Source organism: Panthera onca, chromosome A1, assembly GCF_046562875.1.
Source record: "Panthera onca isolate mPanOnc1 chromosome A1, mPanOnc1 haplotype 2, whole genome shotgun sequence".
NCBI lineage: Eukaryota > Metazoa > Chordata > Mammalia > Carnivora > Felidae > Panthera > Panthera onca.
In genome coordinates this window covers 218,788,431-218,805,761 of record NC_138339.1, presented here as the reverse complement: position 1 = coordinate 218,805,761, position 17,331 = coordinate 218,788,431, and the positions used below count along the sequence as shown (strand labels likewise).

General features: G+C 34.8%; 1 protein-coding gene across 6 annotated transcripts in view; it reads right to left on the bottom strand.

The window, feature by feature from the left end:
- The window catches only part of LOC132682464 (histone-lysine N-methyltransferase SETDB2-like), an 89,070-nt gene that overhangs the window by 65,060 nt on the left and 6,679 nt on the right, over positions 1–17,331 (bottom strand). For all 6 annotated transcript variants that reach the window (XM_060637908.3, XM_060637905.3, XM_060637907.3 and 3 more), the window contains 4 exons: positions 16,003–16,367; positions 9,392–9,517; positions 8,361–8,426; positions 5,008–5,104 (listed from right to left, as the gene is read on the bottom strand). In XM_060637908.3, coding sequence (XP_060493891.3) covers positions 5,008–5,104; positions 8,361–8,426; positions 9,392–9,517; positions 16,003–16,018 — 305 coding nt within the window. In that variant the 5' untranslated portion in view covers positions 16,019–16,367. The remainder of the gene's footprint in view (positions 1–5,007; positions 5,105–8,360; positions 8,427–9,391; positions 9,518–16,002; positions 16,368–17,331) is intronic.

Sequence of the window (17,331 nt, the reverse complement as noted above, 5' to 3'; positions counted from 1 at the left end):
CCCCAGCATAAACTGGAATAGAGCTCAGCTTTTTTCCTTAATATCAGTAGTTACTGCACAAAATGTTTTCATCACTTCAATGTCTGGTTTTGTTTATCTTTGACACTTGTTACCAAACTTCAGTAGTTATCAACATGTTGCCTATTTTACTTCTATTTTCCCCCCTCTTGCCCCACACCCACAAAACATGGGGTATTCTAAAGCAAATCCTAGACATTACATCTTTTACCTGAAATAATTCAGTATGTATGTCTAATAAATAAGGTTTTTAGGGGCATCTGGGTGGTTCAGTCGGTTAAACATCTGACTTCAGCTCAGGTCATGATCTTACAGTTCGTGGGTTCAAGCCCCGCATTGGGCTCTGTGCTGACAGCTCAGGGCCTGGAGTCCACTTCAGATTCTGTGTCTCCCTCTCTCTCTACCTCTTGCCCACTCACACTCTCTCTCTCTCAAAAATAAACATTAAAAACAAAAAAAAAAATTTTTTAAAGTAAGGTTTTTAAAAGAACCTACAATCTCAGTGACCCATCTTCACATATCAGTGATTATCTTAAAATCTGAATCAGAATTCAAACAAGTCCCACACGTTGGATTTGATTCAGATGTCTTTTTGTCTCTAATCTTATAGCAGTGCCCCTCTCTCTTCATTTTATGACATTTATTTGTTGCAGTTGAGTAACTGTGTCATTTGTCCTGTAGCATTTCCCACATTCTAGAATTTGGTTGATGCTTCCCTTGTGGTGGTGTCATTTAACTCATCCCTCTATCCCTCTATTTGGTAAATCAGTAGTCAGTTTCAGAAGCTTGATTAGATTCAAGTTCAATTTAGGTGGTGGGGGGCAGGGAGGACAGTGCTATAAATCTTTCACTTAATAGTTTAGTTATTCACTCATTAACATTATCTAGGTCAATGCTACTCAAGGTATGGTGGTGCCATCCTACAGTGGTTGGCTACCAATTCATAAGTACAAAAATATAAAGTTGTAAAAGTTTAGGAACTTTTACAGCAATTTAACACTGCTGCAACATTTCATTGTATTTTATGAGTATTCATCCTCAATAAATTTGAAGTTTAAAACAAAACAAAACAAAACAAAACACCTGTTCTTACCACAATTAGTTTAACAGCACTGGCCTAAGGTCACTGTTTCTTTGGGAAAGGGGGGGGGGGAAGTTGTAAAAATAACAATCTTCTAATTCTACCATTTCTACTGCATTTTTTGGCTGGAATTCTTTGATAAGGAAGAAATTTTCCTCATCAACTCTTGGGTTATCTGAAATACAGTTAATATAGGAAAGGCAGGATAAATGCTTGATTACTAGTGTTCAGAATGGTGAGTTGTATCCTAGCAACTACCAAAGTGACTGATTTTTAAATTTTGTTTAATGTTTATTTATTTTTGAGAGAGAGAGAGAAAGAGAGAGCGTGAGCAGGTGAAGGGCAGAGAGAGAGGGAGACAGAATCCGAAGCAAGCGCCAGGCTTCAAGCTGCCAGCACAGAGCCCAACGTGGGGCTTGAACTCATGAACTGTAAGACCATGACCTGAGCCGGAAGTCGAACATTTAACCAACTGAGCCACCCAGGCACCCCCAGTGACTTTTAAAATGTTATTTTTAAAATTTAAAATGGGTTTTTAAGTATTTAATGTGTTTAAATCAATCACAGTGATTATTCCTTTTGATATCCAAATTGTGCCATTTTTTGGTCAGTGGGAGCTCTTTCAAGTTTGCTCCTATCTTTCTAACACACTTGGTAGTCTTTGATAGCCTTCTTGCTTTCTGTCACAAGATGCCCCACGTCTGGAGTTAGCCATTTCTCCAAAGGACTATGGTTCCACTTAATGAGCAATAACATTTAGAGACCACAATCATGGCACTAGGAGGTACACACATTTTAACCAATACAGGCTAACCAAACCGATTCTCAAAAAGGCCGGATCAATTTATACAGTATGAGTGTTGATCAATTGATTATTCTAAAAATTTTAACTGATTTGATAAATGAAAAACAGTACTTTATTACCTCCTTAATGTTTTTCTCTAGGAATAGAGAGATTGAACATAATTTCATGTTTACTGGTTTTTCCCTTATGGTTAACTGTCTGTTCATATGCTTTCTCCAATTTCCTATCAGGGGTTTGTTTGTTCATTCACTTATTCATTCTTCCATCAGATTTTTTGAGTGCCTGCTATGCACCAGGTGCTACAGAAGTAATGATGAAAAGCTCTGCGATCTCAAGGAGTTTACATTTTAGACAAAGAACTAAGTATATATAATAAAGTGTAAATAATGTAATGAGTAAATTGGTGATACATAATGTCATGGGAAGACATCTAATCTTTATTATTACTATGATTATTTTTTAGGATTCTCATTTTTAATTAATTAATTTTTCCATGAATTGGGAGTCCAGTTTCATCTGGAATTTATTCTGATGTGCCATGAAGATCTAACTTAAATTTTCTAAATAATATCCAATTGTTCAGAGTCATTTACTGTATAACAAGTCTTTCTTTTACTGGATGACTTCTGACTTACTGACTTAACAATACCCCACATTCTTACAAATACATAAAAATGTTATTTTTTTCTATGCTTATTCGGTCTCTTGATGCAATTGTTAATTCTTCTACCAATGTGGTTTTTTTTTTTCCTATAGGTTGACTCTTGATTTTGGCTCAGGTCATGATCTCAGTTTCGTGAATTAGAGCCTCTCAATGGGCTTTGCACTGACCTAGAGGAGCCTGCTTAGGATTCTCCCTCTCTCTCTCTCTCTCTCTCTCTCTCTCCCTGTCCCTGCCCCCACTTGCACTTGCTCTTGCTCTCTCTAAATAAATAAACTTAAACAAAATAAATAAATAAATAAATAAATAAATAAATCAATAAATAAATAAAAGAATAAACCAACTCTTGCATTTATGTTTGAAATAAAAATTTTAATGAAATAAATAGAAAATGAGAGAGTTTTGGTGGTAATTTATATGAAAAAGAATCTTGTATTTTAGTGATTTAAAGTGATTGAACTTGTTTTTACAAGGTAATGAAATTTTGTAGATCAGAAGACCAGAATTTCTGGCTTTCTCTGAGAGTATTTTTTTTTTTTTAATTTTTTTTTAACGTTTATTTATTTTTGAGACAGAGAGAGACAGAGCATGAACGGGGGAAGGGCAGAGAGAGAGGGACACAGAATCGGAAGCAGGCTGCAGGCTCTGAGCCATCAGCCAGAGCCCAACGCGGGGCTCGAACTCACAGACTGCGAGATCGTGACCTGAGCTGAAGTCGGATGCTTAACCCACCAAGCCACCCAGGCACCCCCTCTGAGAGTATTTTAAAATAAGTATCAAACGGGGCGCCTGGGTGGCTCAGTCGGTTGAGCATCCGACTTTAGCTCGGGTCATGATCTCACAGCTCATGAGTTCGAGCCCCGCATCAGGCTCTGTGCTGACAGCTCGGAGCCTGGAGCCTGCTTTGGATTCTGTGTCTCGCTCTCTCTCTGCCCCTAACCCACTCACATTCTATCTCTGTCTCTGTCAAAAATAAATAAACATTAAAAAATTTAAAAAATAGATAAATAAGTATCAAACTGTAATGACATCTCTAGTATTTGCAAATGCAAATCATATGCAAAATAGTCAATCTGTAACACTCATAAACCCTAAAAAAACAACAAAAAGAATTCTAGGGGAGCCTGGGTGGCTCAGCTGGTTAAGTGTCCAACTTCTGATTTTGACTCAAGTCACAATCTCATGGTTTGTGAGAGTGAACTCTGCACCAGGTTCTGTGCTGGCAGGGCAGCCTGTTTGGAATTCTCTCTACCTCACTCCCTCCCTCTCTGCTCCTCCCCTGCTCATGCTCTGTCTTTCCCTCTCAAAATAAATAAGCATAAAAAAAAAAAAAATTCTACACTGACAATTTTTTTTTTTTTGTCAATTTAATATGTAGCTGAAAAGACAAACAAAATAAGGCAATTAACTTAAGAACTTTCTTTATAAAGACACTTTTGTTTTTGAAATTGTTCCCTGGTGTAGCACAAAATACTTTCAGGAACTTCCTTTAAACTACTTCTTAAAGGTTTTAGTATAGGTGTTACCTCCTAAAAATAAAGATTATGTCTCACAATGTAGATTTCCTTTCATACGATTCTACTTTATGCTAAGGAATCTTTACTGAAATGGTAAAAGGAGAAAGAAACAGAAAAATTTAGCCTATTCTCCTAAGTAATTTAGAGCCATTTAAGTATTTGAAAAGCTGAATTGGTACTGAAAGAAATACTGTTTGGAGCACCTGGGTGGCTCAGGTGGTTGAGCATCTGACTCTTGATTTCAACTCAGGTCATGATTTCATGGTTCATGTATCCCTCTCTTTCTCAAAATAAATAAACTTAAAAAAAAATACTGTTACCCTCCACTTTAAAAGAAATAATCTAGGACTGCTGGTTCAGGCAGTAGTGCATGTGACTTTTGATCTCAGGGCTGAGTTTAAGCCCCACATTGGGAGTAGAGATTACTTAAAAATAAAATCCTTAAAAAAAAAAAATACTCCAGGAAAAATAATTTTTTAGTTAAAAAAATTGCCAACTTGGTAGCTTTTAGTATATTAATAACATACACAAAGACATCTTTTTTTTTTTTTTTTTTTTTTTAAAGTAGGCTTCAGGTCCAACACGGGGCTTGAACTCTTGATCCTGAGATCAAGACATGAACTGAGATGATTCGAGTCAGATGCTCAACCAACTGAGCCCCCACGTGCCCCTATATACAAAGACATCTTAAGCTAAATTTTATTCAAAGACTTGATTACCTAGGGATATTAACAAGTAAATACCTTGTTAAGAGACTCATGAACCTTTATCCTACATAAAATACTAAAATTTATGACTTTTCAAGTTGATGGGAAAAATTTTTTTTATATATTTTATCTATTCTTATGTCAAATTAGAAAGAATAATTCTCTTTCTGGAAATGAAAGCATTGACAACATAAAAAAAATTTAACCTATATACATACAGAAATGTACAGTCTTCTGGAAAGGAGTCTTCATATGATGTAGAAGGCAATGAACCTGATTTGTTTTCCTGTTCATTCTGGATCACCGATGTATGATCTACATGAAAAAAATACAAACATGAGTATTAAGTATATCAAGTTAAGAATCATCTACTCTAATATCTAAATAATATCTTTATTGATTAGAGATACATGGCGCCCTTAAATCTGCAAACATATGAAAATATCAAGATTAAATTAAAAAATCAGGTGTGAATATTTTCAAAAATATTGACAAAATAAGATATGATCAAGTAAAAGACTTAGGGTAGAAGATACTTCTACTGGAGAAAATCTAGTTTGCCCTGAACTTTATTTGAATTTTAATCAACCTTTAAGGTAAACATCGAGTATCCTTATTTCTGCCTGTATTTTATAGAAAAATAACATAGCTCGTACTATAAAAGGTCACAAAATGGAAAATTTATGTTATCTTTTGCTTTCTCATTGTTCCCACTGCTATCTATATTTTTGGAGGGTGGGGTATTTGGGTACCTCTTTTTGTACTTCCACTTGTCTTTTCATATTACTTAGTCTTTCCTATATCTTTCTTCACTTAATTTCTTTTTATTTAAAAAAAATTTTTTTTAACATTGACTCATTTTTGAGACAGAGTGTGAGTGGGGGAGGGGCAGAGAGAGAGAGAGAGAGAGAGACAGACAGACAGACAGAATCCGATGCAGGTTACAGGCTCAGAGCTGTCAGCACAGAGGCTTGAGTCCATGAACTGCAAGATCAGGACCTGAGCTTAAGCCGGATGCTTAACCAACTGAGCCACCCAGGTGCTCCTGCATTTAATTTCATCCTCTATCTTGTGTTTTTTCTACTTCATCTATATTTACTCTCTAACATGACTACAATAATAGAAGTAAGCTGTGTATTTAGTGAAAAAAGTTATGGATTCCCTGTTCTTATTTTGAAAAATGGTTATGTAGAAAATTCTATGTTTGGTTTAAAGATATTTTTTAAACATGTTTTTTCCTATGCATTGAGGACCTTTAAGAAAAAAAGGGATTCTCATCTTGCTTCAGGTTATTAACTTACATTGGTCTTTTACTGCAGATCAATCTTATTAAGAAGAAAAAGTTTGGGGCACCTGGGTGACTCAGTTGGTAAAGTGTCCAACTCTTGGTTTCAGCTCAGGTCATGAATTCACAGTTCATGGGCTCAAGTCCCTCATAGGGCTTTGTGCTGGCAGCAGGGAGCCTCCTTGGGATTCTCCCTCTCTCACTCTCTCTCTGCCTCTTCCTTGCTCACGCTGTCTCTCAAAATAAACAAACATTAAAAAAAGGAAAAAACTTTAAGTAAATAAAAGAATAGTTTAAGTTATAACATGAGGCCACTACTTGGCTATCTGGAAAACAATTATCCCTCTTTAATTATCAAGATAAAGAAAGGTTTAAAATCTGATAGTTGAAAAGAGCTATAATACCTGATTAAAATTAAGTTTTACAATTTAAGCATTTCTGATTTTTCCCAACTAATTTCTTTGCATAAATCATAAAAATCCATACTAACAAATATGAATAGAATAAATGTATATAAACATAATTAAAAATAAAACTTACTGAAACATGGAGATTTTATTTATTTTGAGAGAGAGAGAGAACAAACCAGCAAGGAGGGGCAGAGAGAGATGGGGACAGAGAATCTGAAGCGGGCTCTGTGTTAACAGCAGAAAACCTGATGCGGGGCTTGAACTCAAGTACCATGAGATCATGACCTGAGCCAAAATCAGATGCTTAACCGACTAAGCCACCCAGGAGCCCCCAAACGTGGAGATTTTAAAATTAATCATCAGATATGGTAGGAAAGGGGAAATAATAACTCCTCTCAAGAAAACAGTATCCAATCCTTTGTTTGGGGACATAGCACATATTTACAGTTAGACACAAACAAAGAAAATAAAGGTAATCTGTGGTTTGGGACTCAAGTTGGATATGGGATACCTTGTTTTGACCTTAACATGAAGTCCTTTTGTCTTTCCCAGTTTCAATGTTTTTTAAAAAGTAAATACTAACATGAAACTTTATTACTAGAAAGTTTTTAATCTTTGTTTTGCCAACAATGTCAATTACATAACTCCCCAATTCCTTACTTACAAATATTGCTCTATACCACTGGCAAATATATACTTTTGATAAATTCATTACATTTCAGAGGAACTATATAAAAATACAAAATTGTAATATTCAATATTTCTATTGATAAAATTATCACAAAAAAACCAAAACCCAATTTACTTTGTTAGTGAGAAATAAATTGTTTTAGAATTAGTTCCTCTTACCACCTCCTGCATTTAAAAGCCTCTTCTTGCAAAACTAGTGTGATCTCTCAAGTATGTTGATTCCAAGTGCTACTGAAAGATACTGAGTAAGGTTGTTTTCTTAAAGAAACTACTCTTGGGGCGCCTGGGTGGCTCAGTCGGTTAAGCGTCCGACTTCAGCTCAGGTCATTATCTTGCGGTTCATGGGTTCAAGCCCCACGTCGGGCTCTGTGCGGACAGCTCAGAGCCTGGAGCCTGCTTCAGATTCTGTGTCTCCCTCTCTCTCTGACCCTCCCCCGTTCATGCTCTGTCTCTCTCTGTCTCAAAAATAAATAAACATAAAAAAAAACTCTTCTAAAACTATACATTAGCTACTGAAATTGAGAATACTTTTGAATAAGAAAAAGGTTTCTTTAAAATAGACTCATGATGCTAGGCTATATTTTCAGAGATTTAAAACCTTAAGACCCCAAATTATGTAAGTTAAATTATAATTTGTTAATAATATTTAGCAGCATTAAAATCCAGTAAAGTACCTTCTCAATATTTTAGGAAATTTGAGATAGACTAAGACTTATAGGAGAGTGATTCTGATAAAACAACTTTTTAATTTTATATTCCTAGTTCTGGTACAGTATCTTTGATCAATTCCTCCGAAACCTAATTTGTTTAGAGTCTGCAAGACTAATGGTCTAATAATCTAGAAATAAAAAAATTTTACACTAACTTATCTATGCCAGAATATACCTTTCTAGTATTGTTTTTCACACAAGGTGGGTTTACAGTAGTCTGGGGTCTTAGAATTTTTTGAAGAAGAGATACATTTGTTCATTTCCTAAGAGGCTTAGAAGAGTGTGCATTTCCTATCGCTGGATGGGTAGGACTTTTTATTTAATAGGGACACTGATTTATATAATTTACCAGTATAGGTCTTACATTTTATATTAAATTATCTTTAGGTAATCTCACATAATCTGAACTCAATTAAGCCTGCATCAAGTCAAGAAAATAACAGAATACTCAAAATTGGGATTATTAATGCACATACCCTTTATCAATGTTGAATTGTTACTTATGGTTGCTTCATTCACTAGAATCATTGCTTGGATGTATTCTGTTAAGGAAAGGAAAAATGCATGAAAACCAGCAGCAGCAGCATCATTTTCACTGTGCCAGCTACTGTGCTAAATAATTTATGTACTTTATCTTAATCTTCATTAACTCCTCTGAGAGATTCTTATGATTACCTGCATTAGAAACAGAAATTGAAGCTTAGGAGTTAAACTATTTATTCCAGGTCATTCAGCTAGGAGTTGTTAGAACTGGATTCAAAACTAGATATATCTGACTCATGAAGGAATAAGAAGGAACATTAAAATGAAAAACAGTGCTACTGTTTGGACAAGCAAACAAAAGATTAATGTCATAAAAACATCCACAAAGTATTAAGAAGAGTCCAAATGAAAATTTGCTTGAATATCTTATGTCCTGAAGGAAAGAAGTAAATTTCTACCTAAAAGTCTTCTGTTCTACAACCAACCAGGGTTGAAAACAAAGAAACAGAAAAAATACAAACTTGGCTGACAGAACTGACTGCTGAAATAGAAGGCAAGTTCTGATTAAAGCAGGCAAAATATCGTTACATGTACTTTCGCATTCTTAAAAAACATTAGGTGTCTCTGAGTAATGGGGTGGTGGATAATTTTTGTTATATTTTTCTATTGGTACTAAACGTTGTACAATGAGCAGATATTACTTTTGCAATACCCATCACCCCTCAAAAAGAGATATAAAGAGAAAGCAAAGATAAAATCTGGGGAAAACAAGGGAGCCTGACAGAAAAAGAGATAAACTCAGTAGCTAACATTCAAAGTAATCATTTTCACCCACTTTTACAAAATGTCTATGGCATATGGCAAAAGCATGTTTTTGTCGAAGCAGAGTACAAACACACACAAAGCAAACAAAACTGATAGGCTCTTAGATAACAAAAGAAACATAGTGGAAACAGCACTGTATTATACTGCCAGTGGGTAACATTTAACATTAAATGTATTAAAAGTTTTTTGTGCTTCATACCTTTATTTGTGGCAGACCCATCTTTAATCTTTTGTTTCAGTGATTGTAACACATTTTGCACTTGTTCAAAGATGGAGTCCACTTTTCCATCATCTTCCAGCTCCATCCAGAAAGTTTTTGCATCACCTATAATAAAAGTGAATAGCTTAAGAGCTCAATAAAAATAGACTGTAATTTCCCCAAGGCATATGTTATAGAGAATCCACGTGGTTTCTAAATAACGTCAAGATTTAATTGGTCTATTTTTTTCCTTGAGGAAAAAGATTTTTATCACTGTTTCTTTATAAAGAATAGCAAAGAATATGACCTAAATATCTTACTCATTTCTGCTAACATAAAAATATGTTGAAAACTTTAATGGTACTATTTCTGGTGTCCCTGGAAAACAGAAGGAATGGCTTCATTCTAGGCTGGTGGTAGATGTATGTATAAGCATTTTAAAAGTTTCAGGGATATAACCTCCACTGAGTATGGAAATGGTTTTAGAATGAAACATCTCAAGAATTGGTGAAGTAACTAAATGTCTAACAATAACGTTTTTAAATGTCTTTTATAATTTTTAAATAATTATATGAAGCCAAAATAATGTTTATACTTTTTATAGATAGCTATATAGATGAACCAATATTTCATATGCCCAGCAAATGAACACCTTAGTCATAAATTCCTAGAGAGAGGTGCCTGGCTGGCTCAGTTGGTAGAGCATGCAACTCTTGATCATGGGGTTGTGAGTTCAAGCTGCATGTTGGGGGTAGAGTTTATATAAAAAAAAAAAAATTTCCTAGAGGAAATAATTCTTTGAAAGCTGAACACAGAAATATGAGAAATACAATTAAACTGGCAAAAGCCAAATCTCACACCCACACCACGTTTAAAAGTAACAAAAATACCTAAAATGTTAAAATTTATTTGTTAAAATGTTAAATGTAAAAACATATGAAATGTTCAAAATTAACAGGGCCTTAAAGAACAGAGAGACATGATTATTGCACTTTAGAAAGGTCACTTGAGAAGCCATTAGGAGGATTAATAAGCAGAGAGCCTAGTAAGCTTACAAAAAATATATTTTCCTTAATAAAAATTAAACCTACATCTCTAGGTTCAGCAGTGGGGTGAGAAGAGTCATAAAGGCTTAGGCCTCATAGTCCCAAATCTCCCTGGCAAAGTCACCTTACCCAAAGGGGATCTCTGGCTAATTAGGGATGCTGCCACCATCGCAGTCTCAGAAGGGGTGTTGTTTCCCTGTTGACACTTTGGCCTGATGCCTCCAAGACCAAGCCTCCTTTTAACTCCCCATAGGACAGCTGAGACAAGATTTTAAACAAATGCAATGTGAGAGGACACAAAGGATGAAGAAAGAGGTATTAGAGGCAGGAGAAGCCATGCCATGGAGAGCCTTTCACTTGAGTTTTATACAAAAGCCTATGGGAGCCACTCAAAAGGTTTAAGCATCTTATATGTGATTAGTTTCTTAAAAGGTCACTCAGGTGGCAGGGAAAAGAGGGAAGAGTCAAGAGTGATTTCTAAGTTTTTGACTTGGGCAACCATATGCACAGTAATAGTATTCATTGAGATAGGGAATAAAGACAGAAGACAAGTGAGAAATTTAAGTAGGGCAAGTACACTGGGTATACAGGCTCCAGAGTAAGATCTGGTCCAGTTATACAAATTCTGGAGTAAATGGTACACAAATGCTTGAGTAGATGTAATTAAGGACAATGTATACAATGAGGAGTGGTTTTTTTTTTTAATGTTTACTTATATTTGAGAGAGACAGAGAGACAGAACATGAGTGGGGGAGGGGCAGAGAGAGAGGGAGACACAGAATCCGAAGCAGGCTGCAGGCTCTGAGTTGTCAGGACAGAGCCTGACATGGGGCTCAAACCCACAAACCGTGAGATCATGACCTGTGCTGAAGTCAGACGCTTAACTGACTGAGCCACCCAGGCGCCCAGAGAAGAGGATTTTCTATATATAAGGCATAAGTATAAGAAAAAAGAATCAGGGAGATCAAGAAGGAGCAAGCAGGTGGAAGGAAAACCCAGGAGAATAGCATATCAGGAGTCAGTGGAAGAACAGAAGTGGTGATTAACAATCTGGGCTTTGGAGTTCAGATGCATTTGTGTTTGAATCCCAGCACTAGCAGCCATTAAGCTGTGTGACCACATCTATAAAATGGGAATAGTGATAGCATCTAGCTCACGGAGTTGATGTGCAGATAAGCATGTGGCCTTTATCGAGAAATTACTGTAATTTAACAGGGGACATAGTCTTAAGCACAAGAAATTAATCTCTACTTGTGGAACTTTAGATATCATTTAGCTAAGAGGGAAAAGTATCTTGTGAAGGACCTTCCCAGAATCCTTAAAATCATTTTTTCACTGAGAGATCACCAACAAAAATCACTGCTTTTAGACAAAACTATTCATGAAAGCACTTAATTGGTTACTATGTTTCTTTTCATGAATGAGTTAATACTCCACACTAGGGATTTATCTTTATCTGAGGTGGACATCTAGACGGAAAGGATTTTGAAAGATACTTAGAAATAGCTTCTAGTAGCATTATAATCTTCTGGAATCATCTACAACTCTCACCTGGCCTGAGAAAGCCAGCAGCATCACTGCTTAGTGATGTTGAAAAGACAACAATTAGGATTCATCTGAATTTGTTTTCCAGTGACTATCATTTAAAACTGTGTTCAAAATGTCAATTCAGGATACCAAGTTATTCTGATAGGAAATACTTAAAACAAATTATCTGAAAAGTGAACAGGGTAAATTATTAGTTTTAGAACGGATTAATGGACACTGGAAATATAATTTAAGAAAATAAAGCCAATCAGAAAATACTGAAACTGCTTGTATAATAAACGAAAGTAATTTAGAAATTCATATTTATTTATTCTGGGTTTTTGATATTGTTCTTTATGGTATCATTATTTCATATGGCTAGTTTTAATTCTCATTTAAATGGTTCTTATTCCTCATGTCTTCCCTCTTGATCATTTTTGTCTTCTCAGTATGGGAATTTTTAACCACAGTAATATTAAGAAAAAAAAGGTAACTGATTTATCTGAAAAATGAGATTAACAGATCCAGTTAATAACTTTTTTGAAGAGGCTAAATGAATATCACATGGAGAAATAATTGAGTCATTTCATTTCAACTGTATGCCATCTAGATGTTTACCACAATGTAAATAATTTTGGTTTCTTGCTCCTTTTCTTTGTACTGTATGTATGTTTGAGATTATAATCTAATACTGTAAATATTTCAGTATATTGCACTAGAAAACACTTACGAGGAATAAATCCTTGAATTGAAAATCAAATCAGTATACTAATATTGCTACTTGCCTGTAGAAATGAAGAATACCATCTCATTATTCTACTGTTGTCCTAACTTGCTCCCTTAGCTACATATGACTATTGCAGGGACATAATCACTAAGTGGGAAGTATAGTTGCTTTGGAAAGAAGAAAGACAAATTATATACTTACATTATATTGTGTCTCTCAATCTCCCTTGACATACACTGTCTATGTAAAAAGGCAATACTCAAGAATCACAGCTAGATGAGTTATTTGCTAGACACCTGTTTTTGGAGTACTAACGAAGTACACTGATAATAGGATATATATATATATATATATATATATACACACACACATATACATATATATATATCCATCCCTACACACACACACACACACACACACACACACACACACACACACACACACACACACACATATATCCCTGGAGGTGCTTCAGGGCATTGGTCTGGAGGATCTCTATGATGTCTCTGAGTCTGTGATTAGCAAAGTGTGATCTATGAGCCCTTGGGGTCCCCAAATCCTTTCAGAGAATATGCTAGGTCAAATTATTTTAATAGTAATACTAAGACATTATTTGTTCTTGGTCGGCCGCTTAACCGACTGAGCTACCCAGGCACCTCTGCAAGTACACTTTTTAATTTAGAGATAATTTTAAGTATCTTGTAGATGAAGTGCATACACTTACCCATTCTTTTTCAGACACTTCATGGCTTAAATTTTAGAGTCAGTTTAGAGTTCCCCATACTGGCGTTTTCTTTTCTTTTCTTTCCTTTTTTTTTTTAAGTTTATTTGTTTTGAGAGAAAGAAGGGTGCAAGCATGGGAGGGGCAGAGAGAGAGAGAGGGAGAGAGAGAATCCCAAGCATGCTTCGTGCCATCGGCATGAGCTTGAAGCGGGGCTGGACCTCATGAACCCTGAGATCACGACCTGAGCCGAAACCAAGAGATGACACTTAACTGACTGAGCCACCCGAGCACCCATGGAGCTTTATTTTCAAGTTGTGTTGAATATGTATATGAATTTTTATAACGTTGGCATTATTCCATTGAATCTTACAGTTAATCTTATTATATCTATTTATTGATATAGAATATTTACTTATATATTCTACAATGCTTTTCAATGGAGTTTTAAAGGATTTAAGGAGTTGGGGCACCTGCGTGGCCCAGCCAGTTGAGCATCTGCCTTCAGCTCAGGTCATGATCTCATGGTCTGTGGGTTCAAGCCCCATGTTAGGCTCTGTGTTGACAGCTCAGAGCCCAGAGCCTGCTTTGGATTCTGTGTCTCCCTCTCTCTCTGCCCCTCCCCTGCTCCCACTCTGTCTCTATCAAAAATGAATAGATGTTAAAAATTTAATGAATAAAAAAAAGACATTATTTGCTCTATTTTTTTTTCTAGAATGACTTTAACTGATGGTACAAAAGCATTGGTGAGTAAAAGTCAGTATGTCTTAGCATGAATCAAGGGGATGGCACCAAGCTACCAGCAAATTTTCTAGTATAGTACCAGTATATTTTTCACCATCAATTTCACTTAAGAATATCCTTAATAAAGCAATATAAATGGTTACCACAGTACAATGGCTGTCTCAAGCAAAAGCACTAGTGAGACTGTTTGAATTACAGGCCAAACCAGCTAATTTTTTTCATGGAAAACTATTTTTACTTAAAAGTACTAATAAAAATTATAGTATTTTTAGACTTGGGTGTTTAACACACATTTTCTTGAAAAAAAAAAAAAAAAAAAAAAAAAAAGTGAGCCTACCAGCTGAAGTTCAATATTGACAGCATTTGTTGCTAATGATAAAATTCACACTACCAAGTTAAAATTGGAAATTTGTAAACTTTACATGTGCCCTGGTAAGCCTGATAGCTTCTCAATAATTAATCACTTTTCAAGGAAATGGGTAGCAATATTAACAAATGTGATTTTTTTAATATTGTATGATGAAATGTGTCAATATCTGGAAAATCTGCATGATTCATTGAACCAATATTTTCCAAGTGGCCAATGCATATTATAAAATCATAAAACACCTATTCAATGTGCAATAGATTTTCTGTAACAGAGTGTTAAAAAACTCACAGATATGTGTTCAAATTTCACACTACAACTGACCTGGAAGGAGTAACTACTTGTTGAGTTTTATAGTTGTATCCAACAAAAAGTCCACAATTAGCTGAAAGGCTATTAATACTCTTCCTTTTTTCAACTTTTTGTCTGTGTGAAGCTTCATTTTCTTTATACATTTCAACCAAAGCAACATATCACAATAGACTGAATGCAGAAGTACCTGTGACTCTATACTGATATAAATAAATGACTGAATAAATACATAAATGGGAGAAAGGAGCTAAATCTCCCTTGGAGAAGAATTCCAAATAATTAATGTAGATATTCCATTCTCAAAGATGGGGAGCATAATCCCCATTCCTTGAATATGAACTATATATGGGGATTTCCTATCAAAAGTACAGCAGGGAAGCCAAGGGAGAGAAAAAAGTAATTTACAGTGGAGAAACATAACACTATGTCTGACATAACACTATGTCAGCCAGGTGATCAAGCTCAGTATCAATGAGAGAGAAAGCATGTTGATATCATGTACTCTTGGCATAATGTGGTAAAAATGGCACTTTACCACTATGGTCTTCTTCCCAAAACTCGTAACCCCAGTCTAATCATGAGAAAAATAAATAAAACAATAATTCCAATAGAGGGGTATCCTACAAAATACTTAGATACAAAATACTACAAAATAAAAAACAAGTCTGAGCAACTGTTATATCTAAGAGGGCCCTATGGAGATATGACAAGTAAATACAATGTGGGATACTGGAACAGAAAAAGACATCAAGTAAGAACTAAGGAAATATGAATAAACTATGGACCTCAGTTAATAATAATGGTTCATTAATTGTAACAAATGTACCAGACAAAAATAAGATGTTAATCATCAGTAAAAGTGGATGTAGAAGATATGGGAACTTTCTGTACTATCCTCTCAATTTTTCTTTAAAAAGTAAATCTAAAAGTGTTCTAAAAAGTAAAGAATAATTTTACAAAAGTACATTAAAGAACTGACTTAGCTTTACAGATACACAATTAATTATCGACTATCAAAATGTTGGCTACATGAGAATAAGTCCTAAATTCCTTCAAATGTAGAACCGTCACTTGCAGTGAAAAACCTTGAAAATTCCACAATTTGGCTAAATTAAGTAGTCTACATACTTTTAAACATAACGTTTAACAATGGTTTTCCAAACGTACCATTTTTTTCTCCCATCTTTTGGTGTTGTTTATAAACAAAAGTCTTCAAAATTAACTTTATCAATGGACTGAAATCACTTTGATAGGAGAATATAACTGGAATCCAACTGTGGCATCTATGAAATTTGTAGTTCTCAGAGAAAACACATCATTATGGCATTCTAAGCCCAATGTTCTTGGATACTTGAATTTTCAAATGTAACTGTGGTTGAAGAAACTTTGAAAAATGACCGCTAGTCCAACCTGATGACAAGTCCATGCAATTTCATCAAGCAAGTATTTATAGTCATATCAGATCATTGACAATATCTTTTTTAAAAACAAAAACCAACTCCATCTTTTGGTCCATGGATGCATGAAACATTCTGTAAAGAAAACAACAAAGATTGGTATATATTTGTAAAGAATAAAATATATATAAGAAAAAAAGACTGTTATAACAATGCCTGTATCTTTTAAAATAGCATAAACTATTATAGAAACAAGAATACATATTAACTGGAAAAATGTGTAAAATATCAAAATTATGAAATTACAGAGAAATTAAGTATCACCCATATTTAAAATACTGTCAGTTAACATAAACTATCCCCATTTTTTTACTTAACTTTTAACTTTTTTTTTAATGTTTATTTATTATTGAGAGACAGAGAGACAGAGCATAAGCATGGGAGGGGCAGAGACAGGAGACAGGAGACAGGAGAATCAGAAGCAGGCTCCAGGCTCTGAGCTGTCAGCACAGAGCCCGACACAGGGCTTGAACTCATAAACCACGAGATTGTGACTGGAGCCAAAGTCGGACACTTAACCAACTGAGCCACCCAGGTGCCCCATTTACTTTTTTAACTTTTTAAATTTTTAATAAATACTTTATAGAAACTTTTAAAATGGGGATAATAGCGCTAATTACCTCAAAGGCATGTTGTGAGGATAAGAGTTACTTAGAATGGTGCCTGGCACATACAAAGGACTCAATAAACACTAGCAATTATTATTATTCTTTCAGTATATATACTTTAAAAATAAATTTTGGATTTTAGTGTATACAATTTCTTAATAACCTTCTACTGGTAACATATCTTGCACTTTTCCCCCTCGTTAATATTTTTCTATAATATGACTTTTAAGTGGCTGTATAATGTACTTTGGTCAATAAACCACATATTATAGTACACTCAAAACTTTTAGTAATTAAATTTTAATAAATTATTAATTAGTACTGTAAATAAACCTCTATATTGGGGATTTAGATTATTTCCATTTTTTCAAAATGATAAATGCTGGAATATACTTTATGCATATCTCTGATTATTTCCTCAAGGAATACAC